This window comes from Scylla paramamosain, chromosome 44, assembly GCF_035594125.1.
Source record: "Scylla paramamosain isolate STU-SP2022 chromosome 44, ASM3559412v1, whole genome shotgun sequence".
NCBI classification, from domain to species: Eukaryota; Metazoa; Arthropoda; class Malacostraca; order Decapoda; family Portunidae; genus Scylla; species Scylla paramamosain.
The window spans coordinates 8,820,902-8,845,969 of NC_087194.1; the positions used below are offsets into that span (position 1 = coordinate 8,820,902).

The 25,068-nt window shown below is 41.6% G+C and overlaps 1 protein-coding gene across 1 annotated transcript in view; it reads left to right on the forward strand.

The window, feature by feature from the left end:
• Positions 1–19,625, forward strand: part of LOC135093916 (zinc metalloproteinase nas-4-like) — a 73,300-nt gene extending 53,675 nt beyond the window's left edge. The window contains exons 7-10 of the mRNA XM_063993583.1: positions 10,405–10,514; positions 14,025–14,124; positions 17,100–17,210; positions 18,206–19,625. Of these exons, the coding sequence (XP_063849653.1) occupies positions 10,405–10,514; positions 14,025–14,124; positions 17,100–17,210; positions 18,206–18,342 (458 nt within the window). The 3' untranslated portion in view covers positions 18,343–19,625. The remainder of the gene's footprint in view (positions 1–10,404; positions 10,515–14,024; positions 14,125–17,099; positions 17,211–18,205) is intronic.
• The last annotated feature ends 5,443 nt before the right edge of the window (positions 19,626–25,068 follow it).

Genomic DNA, 25,068 nt, shown 5'->3' on the forward strand with positions numbered 1-25,068 from the left:
ATTAAAGTAATAGGACGGTAATTTAAAGGATTGGAACGGTCACACTTTTTAGGAATAGGACCTGAGTTGTCAGGACCTGAGGAGGGAGTAAAGTTTACTACACAGCTTTTCACTTAAGTCATCTGCAGGCCAGGCACCCTCCAGGAGCCTGAGGCAGTAGCATTTAACACAAAACAAGCTCACTAACAAGATACCTGACTACAACCGAGTGCCCACGAACACACAGAAGAGTAATTCACCGCTCATTGTACAAGAACTCGACCTGCACACGCACAGCCGGAGAGCTACTTCCCTGGGTATGGAATGTGTTATACACAATGCCTCAATGCCTCAAAAACTCAATTCCTCCATCTATCAACTCGACACAACCTTCCAGACAACTATCCCCTCTTCTTCAATGACACTCAACTGTCCCCCTCTTCTACAGGCAACATCCTCGGTCTGTTCTTTACTTATAATCTGAGCTGGAAACTTCACATCTCATCTCTAGCCAAAACAGCTTCTATGAAGTTAGGTGTTCTGAGACGTCTCCGTCAGTTTTTCTCACCCCCCCCCCAGCTGCTAACTCTGTACAAGGGCCTTATCCGTCCATGTATGGAGTAGGCTTCACATGTCTGGGGGGGGGGTTCCACTCATACTGCTCTTCTAGACAGGGTGGAATCAAAAGCTTTTCGTCTCATCAACTCCTCTCCTCTAACTGACTGTCTTCAGCCTCTCTCTCACCGCCGCAATGTTGCATCTCTAGCTGTCTTCTACCGCTATTTTCATGCTAACTGCTCTTCTGATCTTGCTAACTGCATGCCTCCCCTCCTTCCGCGGCCTCGCTGCACAAGACTTTCTTCTTTCTCTCACCCCTATTCTGTCCACCTCTCTAACGCAAGAGTTAACCAGTATTCTCAATCATTCATCCCTTTCTCTGGTAAACTCTGGAACTCCCTGCCTGCTTCTGTATTTCCACCTTCCTATGACTTGAATTCCTTCAAGAGGGAGGTTTCAAGACACTTATCAACCAATTTTTGACCACTGCTTTGACCCTTTTATGGGACTGGCATTTCAGTGGGCATTTTTTTTATTAGATTTTTGTTGCCCTTGGCCAGTGTCCTTCCTACATAAAAAAAAAAAAAAAAAACACAACTACACTCCCTGGCAGACTACTAAGGAGACTCCTATACTATGTAAGTAGGCCGGAGCGTACGTCCGGTAATGACTCACTTATACCCTTAAAGCAACTGACCCGTATGATGACATACATGCACACGTACACCAACATGCTTGCGCGCCCCCTCCTTTGCTCCCCGCGCTGGCTTACACAAATAAAAAAAAAATTACTTCTGAAAATTCTAATTATCAAACTAGAAGGGGGTTAGATGAATACTGATTACTTTATTTTCAAGAACAACTCTTTTACTGAATACTACGGATTGAATAGACAAGGGAAAGTAAGGAAATTTATGTGGGGAACATGAGTGACTGCAGAAATAAATATTATACTACAAGCTTTAAGCTGGGTAACTAAGTGACAGGGATGCATCTAAGTCACCTCTCCAACCTCTCTTCTCTCTCTCTCTCTCTCTCTCTCTCTCTCTCTCTCTCTCTCTCTCTCTCTCTCTCTCTCTCTCTCTCTCTCTTTCTCTCTCATTATACTTTTCTCAGTTGTTCTTACTACGTTCATCGTTTTATTTCGCATTATCTCGCTGGACACGACAATATATATATATATATATATATATATATATATATATATATATATATATATATATATATATATATATATATATATATATATATATATATATATATATATATATATATATATATATATATATATATATATATATATATATATATATATATATATATATATATATATATATATATATATATATATATATATATATATATATATATATATATATATATATATATATATATATATATATATATATATATATATATATATATATATATATATATATATATATATATATATATATATATATATATATATATATATATATATATATATATATATATATATATATATATATATATATATATATATATATATATATTTTATTTATTTATTTTTTTTTATGTAGGAAGGACACTGGCCAAGGGCAACAAAAATCTAATAAAAAAATGCAGACTGAAATGCCAGTCCCATAAAAGTGTCAAAGCAGTGGTCAAAAATTGGTGGATAAGTGTCTTGAAACCTCCCTCTTGAAGGAATTCAAGTCATAGGAAGGTGGAAATACAGAAGCAGGCAAGGAGTTCCAGAGTTTACCAGAGAAAGGGATGAATGATTGAGAATACTGGCTAACTCTTGCGTTAGAGAGGTGGACAGAATAGGGATGAGAGAAAGAAGAAAGTCTTGTGCAGCGAGGCCGCGGAAGAAAGGGAAGCATGCAGTTAGCAAGATCAGAAGAGCAGTTAGCATGAAAATAGCGGTAGAAGACAGCTAGATATGCAACATTGCGGCGGTGAGAGAGAGGCTGAAGACAGTTAGTTAGAGGAGAGGAGTTGATGAGACGAAAAGCTTTTGATTCCACCCTGTCTAGAAGAGCAGTATGAGTGGAACCCCTCCAGACATGTGAATCATACTCCATACATGGACGGATAAGGCCCTTGTACAGAGGTAGCAGCTGTGGGGGTGAGAAAAACTGGCGGAGACGTCTCAGAACACCTAACTTCATAGAACCTGTTTTAGCTAGAGATGAGATGTGAAGTTTCCAGTTCAGATTATAAGTAAAGGACAGACCGAGGATGTTCAGTGTAGAAGAGGGGGACAGTTGAGTGTCATTGAAGAAGAGGGGATAGTTGTCTGGAAGGTTGTGTCGAGTTGATAGATGGAGGAACTGAGTTTTTGAGGCATTGAACAGTACCAAGTTTGCTCTGCCCCAATCAGAAATTTTAGAAAGATCAGAAGTCAGGCGTTTTGTGGCTTCCCTGCGTGATATGTTTACCTCCTGAAGGGTTGGACGTCTATGAAAAGACGTGGAAAAGTGCAGGGTGGTATCATCAGCGTAGGAGTGGATAGGACAAGAAGTTTGGTTTAGAAGATCATTAATGAAAAATAAGAAGAGAGTGGGTGACAGAACAGAACCCTGAGGAACACCACTGTTAATAGATTTAGGAGAAGAACAGTGACCGTCTACCACAGAAGCAATAGAACGGTCAGAAAGGAAACTTGAGATGAAGTTACAAAGAGAAGGAAATAAACCGTAGGAGGGTAGTTTGGAAATCAAAGCTTTGTGCCAGACTCTATCAAAAGCTTTTGATATGTCCAAGGCAACAGCAAAAGTTTCACCAAAATCTCTAAAAGAGGATGACCAAGACTCAGTAAGGAAAGCCAGAAGATCACCAGTAGAGCGGCCTTTACGGAACCCATACTGGCGATCAGATAGAAGGTTGTGAAGTGATAGATGTTTAAGAATCTTCCTGTTGAGGATAGATTCAAAAACTTTAGATAGGCAGGAAATTAAAGCAATAGGACGGTAGTTTGAGGGATTAGAACGGTCATCCTTTTTAGGAACAGGTTGAATGTAGGCAAACTTCCAGCAAGAAGGAAAGGTAGATGTTGACAGACAGAGCTGAAAGAGTTTGACTAGGCAAGGTGCAAGCACGGAGGCACAGTTTCGGAGAACAATAGGAGGGACCCCATCAGGTCCATAAGCCTTCCGAGGGTTTAGACCAGCGAGGGCATGGAATATATCATTGCGAAGAATTTTAATAGGTGGCATGAAGTAGTCAGAGGGTGGAGGAGAGGGAGGAACAAGCCCGGAATCGTCCAAGGTAGAGTTTTTAGCAAAGGCTTGAGCAAAGAGTTCAGCTTTAGAAATAAATGTGATAGCAGTGGTGCCATCTGGTTGAAATAGAGGAGGGAAAGAAGAAGAAGCAAAGTTATTGGAGATATTTTTGGCTAGATGCCAGAAATCACGAGGGGAGTTAGATCTTGAAAGGTTTTGACATTTTCTGTTAATGAAGGAGTTTTTGGCTAGTTGGAGAACAGACTTGGCATGGTTCCGGGCAGAAATATAAAGTGCATGAGATTCTGGTGATGGAAGGCTTAAGTACCTTTTGTGGGCCACCTCTCTATCATGTATAGCACGAGAACAAGCTGTGTTAAACCAAGGTTTAGAAGGTTTAGGACGAGAAAAAGAGTGAGGAATGTACGCCTACATGCCAGACACTATCACCTCTGTCATGCGCTCAGCACACAAAGACGGGTCTCTGACACGGAAGCAGTAGTCATTCCAAGGAAAATTAGCAAAATACCTCCTCAGGTCCCCCCAATTAGCAGAGGCAAAACGCCAGAGGCACTTTCACTTAGGGGGATCCTGAGGAGGGATTGGAGTGATAGGACAAGATAAAGATATGAAATTGTGATCGGAGGAGCCCAACGGAGAAGAAAGGGTGACAGCATAAGCAGAAGGATTAGAGGTCATGAAAAGGTCAAGAATGTTGTTCGTATCTCCAAGACGGTCAGGAATACGAGTAGGGTGTTTCAACAATTGCTCTAGGTCATGGAGGATAGCAAAGTTGCAGCCTAATTCACCAGGATGGTCTGTGAAGGGAGAGGAAAGCCAAAGCTGGTGGTGAACATTGAAGTCTCCAAGAATGGAGATCTCTGCAAAAGGGAAGAGGGTCAGAATGTGGTCCACTTTGGAAGTTAAGTAGTCAAAGAATTTCTTATAGTCAAAGGAGTTAGGTGAGAGGTATACAGCACAGATAAATTTAGTATGAGAGTGACTCTGTAGTCGTAGCCAGATGGTGGAAAACTCGGAAGATTCAAGAGCGTGGGCACGAGAGCAGGTTAAGTCATTGCGCACATAAACGCAGCATCCAGCTTTGGATCGAAAATGAGGATAGAGAAAGTAGGAGGGAACAGAAAAGGGGCTACTGTCAGTTGCCTCAGACACCTGAGTTTCAGTGAGGAAAAGAAAATGAGGTTTAGAAGAGGAGAGGTGGTGTTCTACAGATTGAAAATTAGATCTTAGACCGCGAATGTTGCAGAAGTTAATGAAGAAAAAGTTTAGGGGGGTGTCAAGACACTTAGGGTCGTCGACAGAAAGGCAGTCTGACCTGGGGACATTTACGGTCCCCTCCCCAGATGGGGACTCCGAGGCTGGTGTAGGAGTCGCCATGATGATTTTAAAATTTTTGAGTGAAGGGTGTGTGTGTTATTAGGTGCTTGTATTTTTGTGTGGAGGAAGAGAGTTGTCTTTAGAGGGCAGGCTGTGACTGCCCCCTTGTGTTGTGAGACACAAAGGGAAACGTTCAGTGAGGTCACAGCTGGGTTTAATTATAAGTTCACAGCACCCACTGAACAGTGCATTAGACCTCACTGGGAGTAATTATCGTTTCGGCAGGTGTCTACTGCCTCCTCCTACGTACATTTTTCATTCTTTTTCTCGATCTAAACCTTCCAAACCTTGGTTTAACACAGCTTGTTCTTGTGGTATACATGATAGAGAGGTGGCTCACAAAAGGTACTTAAGCCTTCCATCACCAGAATCTCATGCACTTTATATTTCTGCCCGGAACCATGCCAAGTCTGTTCTCCAACTAGCCAAAAGGTCCTTCCTTAATAGAAAGTGTCAAAATCTTTCAAGATCTAAATCCCCTCGTGACTTCTGGCATCTAGCCAAAAATATCTCAAATAACTCCTTCTTTCCTTCCTTTATTTCAAGCAGATGGCATCACTGCTATCACATCTACCTCTAAGGCTGAACTCTTTGCTCAAAGCTTTGCTAAAAACTCTACCCTGGATGATTCAGGACTTGTTCCTCCCTCTCCTCCACCCTCTGACTACTTCATGCTACCTATTAAAATTCTTCACAATAATGTTTCCCATGTCCTCGCTGGCCTAAACCCTCATAAGGCCTATAGACCTGATGGGGTCCCTCCTATTGTTTTCTGAAACTGTGCTTTCGTGCTTGCACCTTGTCAACTCTATCTGTCAACATTTACTTTTCCTTCTTACCGAAGTTTGCCTACATTCAACGTGTTCCTAAAAAGGGTGACTGTTGTAATCCCTCAAACTACTGTTATCTTGCTTTAATTTCCTGTCTATCTAAAGTTTTTCAATCTATCCTTAACAGGAAGATTTTTAAACCTCTATCACTTCATAACTTTCTCTCTGATCGCCAGTATGGGTTCCATCAAGGCCGCTCTACTGGTGATCTTCTGGCTCTCCTTACTGAGTCTTAGTCATCCTTTTTTAAAGATTTTCGTGAAACTTCTGTTGTTACTTTTGGATATATCAAAAGCTTTTGATAGAGAGTGGCACAAAGCTTTGATTTCCAAACTATCCTCCTACGGTTTCTATCTTTCTCTCTGTAAGTTCATCTTAAGTTTCCTTTCTGACCGTTCTATTGGTGCTGTGGTAAACGGTCACTGTTCTTCTCCTAAATCTATTAACAGTGGTGTTCCTCAGGGTTCTGTCCTGTCACCCACTCGCTTCTTATATTTTATCAATGACCTTCTAAACCAAACTTCTTGTCCTATCCTCTCCTACACTGATGATACCAACCTGCACTTTTCCACGTCTTTTCAAAGACATCAAACTCTTCAGGCAGTAAACATTTCACGCAGGGAAGCCACAGAACGCCTGACTGCTGATCTTTCTAAAATTTCTGATTGGGGCAGAGCAGACCTGGTATTGTTCAATGCCTCAAAAACTCAATTCCTCCATCTATCAACCCGACACAACCTTCCAAACAACTATCCCCTTTTCTTCATTGACACTCAACTGTCCTCTACTACACTGAACATCCTCGGTCTGTCCTTTACTTATAATCTGAACTGGAAACTTTAAATCTGATCTCTAGCTAAAATAGCTTTTATGAAGTTAGGTGTTCTAAGACGTCTCCACCAATTTTTCTCATCCTTCCAGCTGCTAACTCTGTACAAGGGCCTTATCCGTCCATGTACAGAATATATTTCACATGTCTGGGGGGTTCCACTCATACCGCTCTTCTAGACAGGATGGAATCAAAAGCTTTTCGTCTCATCAACTCTCCTCCTCTAACTGACTGTCTTTAACCTCTCTCTCGTCGCCGCAAAGTTGTATCTCTAGCTGTCTTGTACCGCTGTTTTCATGTTAATTGCTCTTCTGATCTTGCTAACTGCATGCTTCCCCTCTTCCCGCGGCCTCACTGCACAAGACTTTCTTCTTTCTCTCATCCTTATTCTGTCCACCCCTCTAATGTACGAGTTAACCAGTATTCTCAATCATAGAGAAAATAAAGCAAGGAGGGAAGGAAAGGTGGTGGTGGTGGTGGTTATCGTCTGGAGAGAGAGAGAGAGAGAGAGAGAGAGAGAGAGAGAGAGAGAGAGAGAGAGAGAGAGAGAGAGAGAGAGAGAGAGAGAGAGAGAGAGAGAGAGAGAGAGGAGAGAAAGAAGAAGAGAGAGAGAGAGAGAGAGAGAGAGAGAGAGAGAGAGAGAGAGAGAGAGAGAGAGAGAGAGAGAGAGAGAGAGAGAGAGAGAGAGAGAGAGAGAGAGAGAGAGAGAGAGAGAGAGAGAGAGAGAGAGAGAGAGAGAGAGAGAGAGAGAGAGAGAGAGAGAGAGAGAGAGAGAGAGAGAGAGAGAGAGAATTAGTTAGAACAATCAGGAATTTAACGAGGAAAGCTAAGGGCAATTATGAATTAAAGGTAGCCAGTTAGGCGAAGACACACCCCAAGGGATTTTATCAGGTATACAGGACGAAGAATAAGGACATTATAGGTCCATTAAAGGCAGCAGATGGGGAGCTGGTTAGTTCTGGAGAGGAGATTAGTAAACTTCTGAATGAGTATTTTTGAACTGTCTTCACCCAGGAAAACATGCAGGATATGCCAGATAGTGAACAGGTGTTTAGAACGGATGAGAATGAGCAGCTGACATATTTCCATAACTAGGCTAAAAAAGTTCAAGACACCAGGACCTGATGAAATATATCCCAGAGTACTTAAGGAATGCAAAGAGAGTGAGCCGTTGTTTTCTGTCTTTAGGAAATCACTGGAGTCGGGTGAGGTACCAGTAATGTGGAGGCAGGCTAATGTAGTACCCATCTTTAAGAAAGGAGATAAAACTTTAGCGTCTAACTATAGACCTGTCAGCTTAACTTCAGTTTTATGTAAAATGTTAGAGTCAATAATAGCGATGAACATTAGGGAACATTTAGACAAACATAACTTGATAAATCAGTCACAGCATGGCTTCACGAAGGGGAAGTCTTGCCTGACAGACTTGTTAAGTTTTTACAGTAAGGTGTACGAGGCAGTAGATAATGATGATAGTTATGATATCTTATATCTGGACTTTAGTAAAGCATTTGACAAGGTATCCCATCAAAGGCTCCTGAGAAAGGTTAGAGCACACGGGATAGATGGGAAGGTTGGATAGGGTCATGCCTTAGTATCAGGCGACAGAGAATAGTAATAAACGGCTCGAAATCCGAGTGGGGTCATGTAATTAGTGGGGTGCCACAGGGATCAGTATTAGGGTCATTGTTATTTCTAATATATATCAATGACTTGGATAGTGGAATTAGTAGTGATGTTAGTAAATTTGCGGATGACACAAAGATAGGTAGATTAATTAGGTCAGAATCGGATGCCATCGCCTTGCAGGCAGATTTAGATAGAGTGAATGAATGGACGGATAGATGGCAAATGCAATTTAATATCAATAAATGCAAAGTACTTAGCGTAGGTAGAGGAAACCCACACAAAAGGTACACATTAAACAACCAAACTCTGGTAGGTTCTGGTAGGTACAGGGTACGAGAAAGATTTAGGAGTTATAGTTAGCTCTGAACTCCATCTAGGGAAACAATGCATATAAGCCAGAAACAGGTCAAATAGGGTACTAGGATTAATTTTAGGAGTGTTAAAAGTAGAAGGCCGGAAGTAATACTAAAGTTATACTTGGCGTTGGTCAGACCTCATCTACACTACGCTGTGCAGTTCTGGTCCCCACATTACAGGAAAGATATAGAATCAGTACAGAGGAGAATGACTAAAAGAATACAGGGGATGAGGAGTATTCATTACGAGGCGAGGTTGACGCTGTTAAATTTACATACTTTAGAAAGACGTAGGTTAAGAGGGCACCTGATAGAAGTGTTTAAGTGGTATAAGGGTTATAACGAGGGGGATGTAGGCAAAATTCTTAGGATCAGCAAGCAGGGTAGAACAAGAAATAACGGGTTCAAGCTTGAAAAATTTAGGCTTAGGAAGGAGATAGGGAAAAATTAGTTCTCAAATAGAGTGGTAGATGAGCGGAACGGACTCAGTAATCATGTTGTTAGTGCTAGGACACTAGAGAGCTTTAAGAGAAGATTAGACAAGTTTATGGATGGGGATAACAGATGGAAATAGGTAGGTATATTTCATACATGGACAGGCACGTGTAAGCCTGGTCGCTTCTTGCAGCTTCCCTTATTTCTTATGTTCTTATGTTCTTATGATATTGGACTTTGGAGGAAGAGAGGGTCCAGTCCGGGAAAAGAAGAGGAGACCGGAAAAAAAAAAAAGAAGACGAAAGACATTCGCTGAAGAGCTTGTTTTGGGTGATCGTGGCTATACAACGGTCACGTGCACACATTTGGTCTGCAACGCGTCCACTGCGACTCAAAGGAGATGAGACATCCAGTTTTGAGAGATTGATTGCATCCGGCTGCTGGATTCTTAGTAAATCAAGGCTCGCTTTTGTCACTCCTGCTTGACGGGCCACAGCCGAGATCCTCCTCTTGGTGGTTCGCCTTGGCCCCGAACACACAGCCGTTGAGTTTGTTTCGAAACTCGTTCGCCCTGGTCGGTGCCTGGCTAGCAGTTCTTGCGCTTAGTGGTGCTTTGTTCAGACCACCCCTCCATGTGTTTTAGCCCACCAGATGAAGCGGTTAGCGGGGTGTGGCACTTGGAGCCAACATATGAGAGATTTAAGGGATGAAGAAAGGCCATTGTTGTTCGTCTGCTCCTAAGGACACAGCTGACGCCAAGCAAAAGCACTCTTACATCCCTCCCGTGTCCCCTTGCACGCCAGGTCTATTGGGATCAGTAGAAAGGAGAATAACTATAAAGATACATCTACATTCCATAGAGAGACTAAGGTTAGTAATTATGCTATAGGAAATGACGAGTTTGTACTTGAAGAATTTAGGTTCAGGAAGGAGATTGGAAGGAATTATTCTAAGATAGAGTAGTGGTTGAATGAAATGGACTCTGGTTGTTAATGCTGAGTGATTAGAGAGTTTTAAATTAAGACCAGGCAAATTTATGGATGATAGGTGGGAATGGGTCGGCATTTTGAATACAAGCACTGCTATGTGTAGGCCTGATGGCTTCTTGTAGCTTCCCTTATTTTCATTTTTTTCTTTATGTTCTTTTGTGCATATGTACTACTATTATATTATTCCTGCAGACTCTGTGATGCACTACGGTCCATATGCCTTCGCCAAAAATCGATCTGTGCCGACCATCATACCTCGAGTGACCGGGACGAAAATGGGCCAGCGTCAAGGACTCTCCCAGGTGAGTGCGTGTGTGTGTGTAATAATAATAATAATAATAATAATAATATTAATAATAATAATAATAATAATAATGATAATAATAATAATGAAAATAATAATAATAATAATAATAATAAACGATTTATTATTTAGGCAGTTAACAAACTGAAAATGTACAAAGGGGGTGGGGAAATATTTAACATCAATCCTAAGGGTAAGTCTAATCTAAAAGGGACTATTGATTGATGGCTCGCACCATGGTGGGAATAGCGCTGAGTCTGTACCGGTTCGTGCGCGGCGCCTTTAGGGGCGTTATCTTGTTGTGGTGTTGTGTGGTGGCACGGACCGGGCGAGGCGCGTCAGGCGGCAGCATGTGTTTCAGACGTGGATGATGCAGTAGTCCCCTTCCAAACTTCTCCAGAGCCTCTCGGTGCTTGCTGGATAGTCTGGACAGACTCAGGGTGGTCAGGGCTTCTTCATAGGTGATGTAGGCAGGGCCAAGGATGACCCTGAACGCCCTTTTCTGCACACTCTCTAGCTGTAGCTGTTGAGTGTGTGTGAGGGAGGAGGACCACGCTGGGGAGGCGTACATGAGTTTGGGGAGGATGAAGGTGAGGTACACCCACCTTAACTCATCTGTCAGCGTCCCCAGCGAACTGAGTCTGCGCAGCATGTACAGCCTGTAGGTAGCTGATCTTACGGTGCTGGCGACATGCTGCTTCCAGGTCAGCTGGTCGTCCACCGTGACTCCGAGAAGCTTGGCACATCGGACTACCTGGAGGGAGTGAGGGCCCACTGTTAGCTGGGGAGGGGGCAATGGTACAGAGGAGGTACAGAAATGCATCACCACAGTTCTGCTGTGGTTGATAGTCATCCTGCTCTCCTCCGTCCACGTCTGCAGTCGCTCCAGAATTGCTTGCAGTGGCGAGTAGTCCGTGTTCTTGGTGGAAATTGGGACGCCCACGGTGCAGTCGTCCACATACTTCCAGCGATGGGGGGTGTCAGTGAAGGCATCGTTAATGAGGAGGAGGAAGCATAGAGGACCCATCTTGGTCCCCTGGGGGACCCCACATGTCAGCTGTTGGAAATTAGAGACAGAGCCCTGATAGCGAACGGCCTGACGCATCCCTGTGAGGAAGTCGGCTAGCCACGCTACCAGATTAGGAGGGAGACCCAGACTTACTGCCTTGCTGATGACAACAGTGTGATCAACAAGATCAAAGGCTTTTTGAAGTCCACAAAAGCAACAGCTAGAGAGGTGCTTCGCTTGTTCAGGTGGCTGTGGATGAATTCAAGGAAGCTGGTCAGGTAATGGGAGGTGGAGGTGGCTTTAACATTTCCAAATTGTCTGATATCCACGGTATTACAAATTTTGGTGTAGACCCAGTCATACACAAAATCTTCACAAATAAGGCTAGGGATGGGGATGATAGAGACTGGCCTGAGGTCATTGAGTGACTGTGGACTGGAAGTTTTGGGGATGGGGGTGACGTAAGATGTCTTCCAGTCCGCGGGGCAAGAGTGTTGGGAGAGAGAGGCGTTTATTATGGACCATAGCGGTGTTGCTAGCTCTACAACAAACTCCTTGTAAATTTTTATAGGAAGGTCAGTGGGTGTGGTGGATCTTGGTTTGAATTTGAGTATTCTCTTAAAAACATCCACAGCCTGGACAATGGGGGGAGGGGAGGGAGCGGGAAGATAGGCAGGAAGCGGAGTGGTGTGGAGGGGAGGAAAGGTTTGACATCTCCTGAGCCGCGAGATTAGCAGGAAGGTGTGGGGTGCAAGGAAGAGATGAAGTGTGCTTATGTAGGCCACACAAAGCTTTGATCTTAGCGCACCACTGTCTGTTGTTGGTCAGCTTGAGGTGGCGTATCTTGTCTGGATAATAGCTTGCCTTTGCAGCCTTAATCTCCCTGATCACTCTGTTTCTTAGTTTCCTGTATAGGACCGGGCAGGAGTGGAACGCCCAGGTCCGCTGACGCATGAGTCTTTTAATGCGGGGCGTCATCCGGGGGGCATCAGACGGGTGCGTTGTGACACTCTTGGCTGGGAAGTAGCGGTGGAAGGCTTCTGTGGTGGTAGCGACGTAATTTTGCCATTTTAAGTGGACGTCCTCCACATCCAGCACCTCAGTCCACGGGTGTTGTGTCACCCACTGCCCAAACTCCCTCATGGCTGAGTCAGGAGGCATGGGGCGGTGGGTCCTGGTGACATCTGACCGGGGGGTCGAGGTGGTGGGTGTGGGTGTCCACAGTATGGAGAGGTGGGTGCTCCGTCCCATGGGAGGTAGCGGTTTGGGGGGCGAGTACTGCTGGCCCAGGTCTGTCAGTATAAGGTTGAGGATGGCTTGCTGGTGGGTGGGGAAGTCCACGACCTGGGTGAGGTGTAGCTGGTGTAGGATATCGTTGATATCTAATCTGTTAAAGTCCCCACAGATGACCAGTTTGGCGGCAGGATACCTCACCCTAAGGGCATCAGCAGTATCGATGATGTGAGCGGTGAGTAACTGTGCTGGCGGCTCGGTGGGGGGTGGTACACGACGCACACGATGATGGAGGCCGTGTTGCTGGGATGGCAGGGCGGCGTAACTCTCACCCACAGGGCCTCCACACCGGCAAGAATATCGACATGGAGGTGTGAGGGGCTGAGGGCAGAGCGGCAGAAAACGGCCACTCCCCCCCTTCCCCCGTCCTGACCTGAGGTGATGGTAGAGCTGGTAGTCCTGCATCGTGCACACCTCAGGAATAATCTGCCACGCCTCAATAACCGCCACAATGTCCGCACAAGTAGAACTCACCGTCACAATCAACTCGTCCATCTTGTTGGTCAGAGACGATGCATTAAATAAGAGGAGGGAGGGAAGGCTATACCACACACGCGGCACTTCAATGTGCTTGTATTCCTTCTTCTCCACCCTGTGGTTTTCTCTGGCACTGGATGTGATGGGACGCACATGTTTCCCTCCCCTCGAGCCGCGGTTCCGAAATAGTTTCAAGGTCTTAAGGCACTTTATCACGTTGGGCGGCGGGTAACCGGATCCTCGCCTACGACACAGGAGGTAGTTGCGTTCGTACGTTTGCACTGAAGCACACATTATTCTCTATGTGTCGACACGCACTCACTAAATGTGTTCCCAAGTACAACAATCCCACCAGGGCGAGCCTAAAACTAGAAGCTAAAAGTTGAAAACAGAAAAAACTGAGGTCACTATCACTAGGGGACGGGAAAGGCCAACAAGCTGGCCGAGGCTGCTCGAGAGCGCCTAAGGTCACACGTCCTGCCCGTGTGAGGTCAAGACGGTGTGTGTGTGTGTGTGTGTATGTGTGTGTGTGTGTGTGTGTGTGTGTGTGTGTGTGTGTGTGTGTGTGTGTGTGTGTGTGTCTATGAGAGAAAGAGAGAGAGAGAGAGAGAGAGAGAGAGAGAGAGAGAGAGAGAGAGAGAGAGAGAGAGAGAGAGAGAGAGAGAGAGAGAGAGAGAGAGAGAGAGAGAGAGAGAGATTCACCTCTCAAAATCGAAATCGGTTTTTCAGAAGGATATCGTCAAACTGCGAGAACTATATAAATGTGGGGCCAGGGAGGATTTGCCGACCATGCCTCCTACCTCCTCATTGACCACAGCAGCAATTGTTGGTGAGTATTCATATTTCTGTTGCTTCTACTAGCACTCCCACTACTACTACTTCTTTTACTACTACTGCAACTACTACCACCACTACTATTGCAGCTGCAGCTGCTGCTGCTGTTAGTACTACTATTACTACTGCCATCTACTACTATCACTAATACTATTACTAGTAGTAGTGGTAGTAGTAGTAGTAGTAGTAGTAGTAATAGTAGTAGTAGAAGTAGTAGTAGCAGTAGTAGTACTTGTTGTCTTACTGCTGCTGCTACAATCTGGGTGGTGTTCCTTTCTCGTTTGATGCACCAAATCAGGAGTGATCTGTAATCACGGCGTTAGTTCTTTGTCCTAGCCATTATCATTATTATTATTATTATTATTATTATTATTATTATTATTATTTTTATTATTATTATTATTATGATGATGATTAATCTGTTACTACTGCCATCTACTACTACTATTATTATTATTGTTATTATTATTAGTAGTAGTACTTGTTGTGTTACTGCTGCTGCTACAATCCGGGTGGTATTCCTTTCTCGTTTCAGGCACCAAATCAGGCGTGATCTGTAATCACGGCGTTAGTTCTTTGTCCTAGCCATTAATCATTGTTATTGTTATCATCATCATCATCGTTATTATTATTATTATTATTATTATTATTATTATTATTATTATTTTTACTAACCGCTATTTTTTTCATCACTATCAAAATACGTATATCCCACAGAAGAGCAGAGGACTATCAGGTTCAATCTCAAAGAGGAGAGACGAGGTTGTCTAAACCTATAGAACCTATAGAACGGTGAACCTATAGAAGACATGTGACTGCTGAACATAAGAACATAAGAACATAAGAAATAAGGGAAGCTGCAAGAAGCCACCAGGGTTACACGTGGCAGTCCCTATATGACATATACCTACCTACTTCCACCTATCATCCCCATCCATAATTCCGTCTAATCTTCTCTTAAAGCTCCCTAATGCCTTAGAACAAACAATTTGATTACTGAGTCCAATTTCTTCCTATCTCTCTCTTAAACCTTTTTTTTTTTTTCAAGCTTGAACCCGTTATTTCTTTTACTATCCTGGTTGCTGATCCTAAGAGTTTTGCTTAGGTAATCCTTGTTATAACCCTTATACCATTTTAAGACTTCTATCAGGTCCCATCTTAACCTACGTCTCTCTAAAGAATGTAAATTTAATAGTTTCAGTCTCGCTTCGTAAGGAATTCCCCTCATCCCTTGTATCGTTTTAGTCATTCTCCTTTGTACTGATTCTAATAGACCTATTTCCTTTCTGTAATGTGGGGACCAGAACTGCTCAGCGCAGTCTAGATGAGGTCTGACCAGCGCCAAATATAACTTTAGTATTACTTCGGGCCTTCTACTTTTAATACGCCTAAAATTTAATCCTAATACCTCATTTACCCTGTTTCTGGCCTATATGCATTGCTTTCCTAGACAGAGTTCAGAGCTAACTATAACTCCTAAACGTTTTTCGTACCCTGAACCTACCAGTTTCGTTTTTTTATGTTGTACCTACTGTGTGGGTTTCCTCTACCTACACTAAGTACTTTGCATTCGTTGATATTAAACTGCATTTGCCATCTGTTCGTCCATTCGTTCATCCTTTCTAAATCTGCTTGCAAGGCGATGGCATCCGATTCTGACATAAATAATCTACCTGTCTTTGTGTGTCATCCGCAAATTTACTAACATCACTACTAAGATAAGATAAGATAAGATGAGATAACTTTATTGTCAATTTGCAACATAGTAACATTTACAAACTGAAATTCTTTTTGACTTGAGATCCATATGAAAAAGTTGACTTAAAGGTATACAACAATTTTGTAGAAATATTTACAGCAGCATAACAAACCGTGATTACAAAGAATTACAAGAGTTATCACAGTCACACATAGTCTAATGAATTACACAGTTGGTTGAAAAGTACGATGCTTTTTGATACAAATGATTTCTTATACCTGTCCGTGCGTTGTGTTGGCAGACCTAACCTTCTGCCGGATCTAAGGAGAACATAGCAGGGGTGGAGGGGATGAGACGCATCTTTCATGATTTTATTAACCTGATTCATTGTTCCTTCCTGGTACAGATTGTCAAGTGATAGTTCCACTATCCAAGTCATTGATATATATATTAAGAACAACAATGGCTCTAATCCCAGTGGCGCCCCACTAATTACAACACTAATGTGTCCCTAACGTATAACGCGACGCCTCCTCCTCTCCTGTTTTCCCTGTCTTTATAGAATAGTGTATAACCATCTATCTTAACCTCTGAATTAAATACTTTTCCTGACATATCTAACTAAGCAACTTATTCATATTTGATTGTATTACAATACTTCGTTCATTGATAAATGCCATTTTCAAGACTTCCTAAATAATGTTACGATTACATACATATTTTTAAACACTACATAAATGTTTGAGTTGTAATTCGTGCGTATCAGTATTCGTTTGGAACCATTAAGACTGCACCGGCTCCAAGACTCTGAACCGGTTCCTGCTCACAAAAAAAAAAAAAAGAAAAGAAAGCTAAAACTCATACCTCAGAAAGAGAGAGAGAGAGAGAGAGAGAGAGAGAGAGAGAGAGAGAGAGAGAGAGAGAGAGAGAGAGAGAGAGAGAGAGAGAGAGAGAGAGAGAGAGAGAGAGAGAGAGAGAGAGAGAGATGGACAATTTAAATTTGTCTTACTTATTGTTAGATCTCAACACTTTTAAGTGATGATATAAATTTTGCGATACTTCGTATTTCCTGAAATTATCTCATTTGACAATACATTTTCTTCACTGCTATTGCAGTTCTCAGTGGATCATCCCCAATAGATATCACTGATGCAACTCAGATATGTAAATTATCTTCCTTCCTCTCAAAGCAGAATTGCCTCTTCCTCTCTCCAAGTTTCTTGTAAGGCAATATTATTAAAGAATTGTTTGCTTTCTTCTCGCTGTTACAGGCTCTTGTGAGGATCTCAACCAACACTGCCAGGCATGGGCAGCGGCCGGGGAGTGTGATGCCAACCCGGCCTGGATGCACAAGAGCTGCAGGAAGGCGTGTGTCAAGTGTGGTGAGTTGAAGGAAGCTTCTGGAACAGTAGAAGCAAAATTTGACATGGTTATTATTTAGTCTATAAGTAAAAGATTAAACGCCACGAGTTTAAATTCATTTTAGCCCTCGATTGTCTCAGTGTATTTTATGAACCTCATTAGCTCATCTTTACAGTAAATGCATCTTCGAAATACGTAAATATATAAATAAATAATCTATCCAGCCATGCGGTTTCCTTAGCCAAGGATTTGTCGAAAAAAATCCTTGCTCATAAAAATGTCCTTTCCTCAAGCTGAAATATTCATTAGCTAAATAAGCTGAGATAAATTTTTTTCTTTGCAAAATTAACAAATATATATAAATGTACACTGTGCAGACGAAATTAATAATCTGATTTGGTTTTTCAGAACTAGACGTCGGGTTCGTGCGTTGCTTGCATTGTACTGGTTCTGCACTGACTGTTGCAGCTCAGAAAATTATTTTATTTATTAATATTTATTCTATATTTATTTTATTTTATGTTTCATAAGGAATAGTTTCATGCGTACTGGCGTCCTCATGATGACAAATTCAGACCTACAGGGACACTAATCTATCTGTCTTTTCCTCACAATGACAATGGGAAAACATATGTAGCATAGCCTAATCTCAAACTACTACTTATTATCATCGTCATAATTTCCATACTCTTCCTTATTATCATCACCGTGAGCCAAGATTCATTAAACTTTTATCTTTCCAACTTTTTTTTTATTATTATTTTTGTTTTATATTCTTAGCGCGTACCGTTATAAGTTTCCATCGTTACTGGGACTTTAATTGGCTGCTAATAACACTATGACACTTGTCACTTGGTTCAAGTAATCCTAACTCGAACACAATTATAGTATAGGGGACTCGATATTTCCGCTTTGCTGCTTCTTTGGAGACCAAAATAACACACAAACATTTAATTAAATTTGGGAGAAACCACAACACTCGAAAGATTAACCTAATCACTCATCCAATCCGCAGCTTCAGGTTCTGCTGGAGGAGCGATGCCGTGTCGGGACAGCCACAAGTACTGCCGCCCCTGGGCCACGAGGGGAGAGTGCACCAGCAACCCGGGGTACATGCTGTCTATCTGTCCAGACTCTTGCGGCCGATGTTGAGGGACCCGAGAATTGCAGATGTCTTGCCAAGGTGCCCCAGCTATACTGGAGAATTCAAAGTCGAACCACTAGCCACAACGCTTTATTCGTCTTAGCGTTTCGACCTGTAATCCACAAATGAATCAATGCCGGCACGTCAATAAATAATAAATCATGGCATCGACAATAAACATATCCACCACAATAACACTACAGTTGATAAACCCTACACCCATTAGAGATAAATCATACACGTACACAAAATAAATAAACGAAATATAGCAATAATATTGGCAACTTTTTACAACATAAACATGTCACTCACTTCAGTGGTCCCACCTTTGCCATAATGAATCTCAGGACTCCACCAATGTTCAGTCACCACACAATCACCACTGCACCGGCTCTGCAAGCCCAACATACAACTAAACACTTAACCACCAAACTATCACCAACAGGTGTCAGGTACACCACACTGACCGGCAAATCAAGCGACTGCCACTGGTAAAAGGGGAACATAAAGTATATGGATAACACATTGTAATTTCCTATACACCACAAAGAAAGAAAATTCATATATATATACCATAAATAACCGTGCAAAACCACAAAGCTACCCCCCACCAACACCGCTGCCGTGCCTCTCACTACTGCCAGCTGGCCAGGCTGGTCACCGCTACAACCAGCCGTTCTACAAATGCTATCCAAAAGCGCGCCGCATACGTGGCAGGCCTCTCTGGCCAATACAATATATATACAATACAATAATCATATTATAAAACTGGCCAATACAATAAATATACAAATAATAATCACAATACAAAATATCATGCTAATGATACAACACACACACACACACACACACACACACACACACACACACACATCATTCTAGGATGTTGCTTAGATTGTGAAAAGTTCAGATTCCGAAACTATTTTTTCCGTAAGAAATAATGGACAGTGAATTAAGAAGAAATCCTATTTTAAAGACACTTAACTGCAAATACACGTGGTTAAAGTAAAATAAGATGTTTAAATTACCAAAATATTAAGTAATATTATTGATAATAATAAAAAAAAAAATCGCTTCTAAATCTGTGTGAGTGTGTATGTATTTGATTTTCACATAAGAATAAAGGAACTTAAGAAAGGAGACTCCAAACACTGTTTGGCATACACTGGATAGCTCATTTATTAATCACGAAAGGTCTCTCCTTGCCAACTTTCCAGTTACCTCATTTCTTCCCTATTCATAAAAATCATTTAACCTAGCGTGTTGGCGCTAACAATAAAACTATTCCATTTATCTGCCATTTCCTGAACCAGTCCATACCAATCTCTTTCCTAAAACTAAACTTATCTAATTTCTATCTGTTACTTGGAGTGCTATCTTGATTGTTTACTGTGAGAACGTTACTTATATTGCCATGACACAAAAAGTAAAGAAAATTTAATTAAGATTAATGATAACATCATCCAATAATGATCATAAAAAAAAATATTTAGTCAGAAAACCTAAAAGAACGAAATTTCAAAATAATAATAATTATAATAATAATAATATTTTTCTCGGATTCGTAAAATAAAACTTTGTATATATTTTCGAGATTAGTAAGAATCTAGAACAATGATATTAAATGAAATTGTATTTTTTTTATGTAGGAGGAACACTGGCCAAGGGCAACAAAAAAAAAAAAACACTGAGATACCAGTCCCATAAAAGGGTCCCAATGGGTAGTATATATATATATATATATATATATATATATATATATATATATATATATATATATATATATATATATATATATATATATATATATATATATATATATATATATATATATATATATATAGCTTTTTTTTCATGAACTGATTAGGGGCATTGTAACTCTTGCTAGTATAGGGTTCCCACAACGCCAAGGTAACAGAATAATCCACTAGATAAACCATTGTTTATTCACAGAAAGAATAATATGAGCCTTTGCCTTTCATAAAGATAATTAGATAAAATAAAATGAATCTATTTGCCATGGGATTCTTATAGAATCCGGCTCATTCATTAATAAGAACAACGCTACCATACCACACAATGATATATACGAGTATTAGGCATAAACCCATGGCTGGTGGCAGCTACCTTTAATTTTAACAACCAAACAAACAGGAGGAGGCAGTAGACACCTGCCGAAACGATAATTACTCCCAGTGAGGTCTAAAGCACTGTTCAGGGGGTGCTGTGAACTTATCATTAAACCCAGCTGTGACCTCACTGAACGTTTCCCTTTGTGTCTCACAACACAAGGGGGTAGTCACAGCCTGCCCTCTAAAGACAACTCTCTTCCTCCACACAAAACTACAAGCACCTAATAACACACACACCCTTCACTCCAAAAATTTTAAAATCATGGCGACTCCTACACCAGCCTCGGAGTCCCCATCTGGGGAGGGGACCATAAATGTCCCCAGGTCGGAGTGCCTTTCCGTCGACGACCCTAAGTGTCTTGACACCCCCCTCAACTTTTTCTTCATTAACTTCTGCAACATTCGCGGCCTAAGATCTAATTTTCAATCTGTAGAACACCACCTCTCCTCTTCTAAACCTCATCTTCTTTTCCTCACTGAAACTCAGGTGTCTGAGGCAACTGACAGTAGCCCCTTTTCTGTTCCCTCCTACTTTCTCTATCCTCATTTTCGATCCAAAGCTGGATGCTGCGTTTACGTGCGCAATGACTTAACCTGCTCTCGTGCCCACGCTCTTGAATCTTCCGAGTTTTCCACCATCTGGCTACGACTACAGAGTCATTCTCATACTAAATTTATCTGTGCTGTATACCTCTCTCCTAACTCCTCTGACTATAAGAAATTCTTTGACTACTTAACTTCCAAAGTGGAGCACATTCTGACCCTCTTCCCTTTTGCAGAGATCTCCATTCTTGGAGACTTCAATGTTCACCACCAGCTTTGGCTTTCCTCTCCCTTCACTGACCATCCTGGTGAACTAGCCTACAACTTTGCTATCCTCCATGACCTAGAGCAATTGGTGCAACACCCTACTCGTATTCCTGACCGTCTTGGAGATACGCCCAACATTCTTGACCTCTTCCTGACCTCTAATCCTTCTGCTTATGCTGTCACCCTTTCTTCTCCGTTGGGCTCCTCCGATCACAATCTCATATCTTTATCTTGTCCTATCACTCCAATCCCTCCTCAGGATCCCCCTAAGCGAAGGTGTCTCTGGCGTTTTGCCTCTGCTAGTTGGGGGGACCTGAGGAGGTATTTTGCTGATTTTCCTTGGAATGACTGCTGCTTTCGTGTCAGAGATCCGTCTTTGTGTGCTGAGCGCATAACAGAGGTGATAGTGTCTGGCATGGAGGCGTACATTCCTCACTCTTTTTCTCGTCCTAAACCTTCTAAACCTTGGTTTAACACAGCTTGTTCTCGTGCTATACATGATAGAGTGGTGGCCCACAAAAGGTACTTAAGCCTTCCTTCACCAGAATCTCATGCACTTTATATTTCTGCCCGGAACCATGCCAAGTCTGTTCTCCAACTAGCCAAAAACTCCTTCATTAACAGAAAATGTCAAAACCTTTCAAGATCTAACTCCCCTCGTGATTTCTGGCATCTAGCCAAAAATATCTCCAATAACTTTGCTTCTTCTTCTTTCCCTCCTCTACTTCAACCAGATGACACCACTGCTATCACATCTACTTCTAAAGCTGAACTCTTTGCTCAAACCTTTGCTAAAAACACTACCTTGGACGATTCTGGGCTTGTTCCTCCCTCTCCTCCACCCTCTGACTACTTCATGCCACGTATTAAAATTCTTCGTAATGATGTCTTCCATGCCCTCGCTGGCCTAAACCCTCGGAAGGCTTATGGACCTGATGGGGTCCCTCCTATTGTTCTCCGAAACTGTGCCTCCGTGCTTGCACCTTGCCTAGTCAAACTCTTTCAGCTCTGTCTGTCAACATCTACCTTTCCTTCTTGCTGGAAGTTTGCCTACATTCAACCTGTTCCTAAAAAGGGTGACCGCTCTAATCCCTCAAACTACCGTCCTATTGCTTTAATTTCCTGCTTATCTAAAGTTTTTGAATCTATCCTCAACAGGAAGATTCTTAAACATCTATCACTTCACAACCTTCTATCTGATCGCCAGTATGGGTTCCGTCAAGGCCGCTCTACTGGTGATCTTCTGGCTTTCCTTACTGAGTCTTGGTCATCCTCTTTTAGAGACTTTGGTGAAACTTTTGCTGTTGCCTTGGACATATCAAAAGCTTTTGATAGAGTCTGGCACAAAGCTTTGATTTCCAAACTACCCTCCTACGGTTTCTATCCTTCTCTCTGTAACTTCATCTCAAGTTTCCTTTCTGACCGTTCTATTGCTGCTGTGGTAGACGGTCACTGTTCTTCTCCTAAATCTATTAACAGTGGTGTTCCTCAGGGTTCTGTCCTGTCACCCACTCTCTTCTTATTATTCATTAATGATCTTCTAAATCAAACTTCTTGTCCTATCCACTCCTATGCTGATGATACCACCCTGCACTTTTCCACGTCTTTTCATAGACGTCCAACCCTTCAGGAGGTAAACATATCACGCAGGGAAGCCACAGAACGCCTGATTTCTGATCTTTCTAAAATTTCTGATTGGGGCAGGGCAAACTTGGTATTGTTCAATGCCTCAAAAACTCAATTCCTCCATCTATCAACTCGACACAATCTTCCAGACAACTATCCCCTCTTCTTCAATGACACTCAACTGTCCCCCTCTTCTACACTGAACATCCTCGGTCTGTCCTTTACTTATAATCTGAACTGGAAACTTCACCTGGAAACTGGAACTTCACTGGAAACCGCCAGTTTTTCTCACCCCCCCAGCTGCTAACTCTGTACAAGGGCCTTATTCGTCCATGTATGGAGTATGCTTCACATGTCTGGGGGGGTTCCACTCATACTGCTCTTCTAAACAGGATGGAATCAAAAGCTTTTCGTCTCATCAACTCCTCTCCTCTAACTGACTGTCTTCAGCCCCTCTCTCACCGCCGCAATGTTGCATATCTAGCTGTCTTCTACCGCTGTTTTCATGCCAACTGCTTTTCTGATCTTGCTAACTGCATGCCTCCCCTCCTTCCGCGGCCTCGCTGCACAAGACTTTCTTCTTTCTCTCACCCCTATTCTGTCCACCTCTCTAACGCAAGAGTTAACCAGTATTCTCAATCATTCATCCCTTTCTCTGGTAAACTCTGGAACTCCTTGCCTGCTTCTGTATTTCCACTTTCCTATGACTTGAATTCCTTCAAGAGGGAGGTTTCAAGACACTTATCCACCAATTTTTGACCACTGCTTTGACCCTTTTAAGGGACTGGCATTTCAGTGGGCATTTTTTTTATTAGATTTTTGTTGCCCTTGGCCAGTATCCTTCCTACATAAAAAAAAAAAAAAAACAAAGTTGAAAACATAAACAAAGGTGAAAAAAACAATCAAACGAGTGATAATAAATAAAAACTAGACTGAACTTCAATATCACAAAAACTTTAACACTAATCAATTAAAAATATATCTCTCTGCTCATGACAATATCACCTTTGTTATTTTTTTTTATCCACTTAAATACTTGTATAATTAATCAATTAAAAATAAATCCCTCTGGCCATGACAATATCACCTTCGTTCATTTTTTTTTTTTTTATCCACTTAAATACTTGTATAATTTCCCCAAGCACCCTTCTCTCCAATGAATGCTAGCTGAATCGTTTTAGCCTGTCTTTATAAGTTAATCCTTTTATAAGTTAGTCCCTGAATCATCTTAGTCATCTTCCTCTGCTTTGTTTTTAAGGAATCTATGTCTTTGTTGTAGTATGGTATCCAAAACTGCACTTCATAGACCAGTTGGAAACTAACTAAAGCTAAATATAAATTTGGTATGACCTGTGTTTATTATACTCCTAGTGATGAATCTTACTCGTATAGTCTGTGACAGGCTTTGTTCTTGACCGAGATACACTGTTCCCTTAGTGTAAGATCTGAAATTACATGTAATCCCAAGTCTTTTTTTCTCTTTGTCCTACATAGGCTAATATCATCAAAGTTCTACTATTAAGGGCATTATTAACCCTTTGACTTTTATTTGTTACAGCTTTCCTTAATTACTAATCAGTCTGAGTTTACTTGTCCTAAAGCCACCTCTAATTTTTAAACTAGGTAGAAATTGCAAAATTTATTCTTTTCATCCCCTACTTTCTTGCAGATGCTTTAAAAAATTCATGCATTACTTCTGGTGCTATTAATTGTTTCATATCGCAGTGAAATGGATAAGGATTCATCCTTGCACTCCTTCAGTACCTTACGGAAAATGTAATCTGGCCCTGTGGATATAGTATTTTTTTTTTTATTTATCTCTTTAATGACACTATCCTTACTTAAGACGATATTCCTCAGTTTGTCCGTTTCCTGTCCACTAAAAAAAAAAAAAATATTCTAACTGCTTTTCCTATCCTAATGTGTCTTCCTGGAAAATGCTGAGAGAAAAAAGTCATTTAACTCTATTCAGAGCTCCCCTTCACTATCTTGAATTACACTGTGCAATACGATTTTTGTCTTTGATAAACAAGTGTTATTTTCCAACTCTTTTCATTGCAAAACAATAGAAAATGTCCATTGTTCCTGTTAAACTTTGCTTTTGTAGCTAAATTTCACCATTTTCAACATTTATGGAGAGAAAAAAATCAAAATGACAAAAATTTA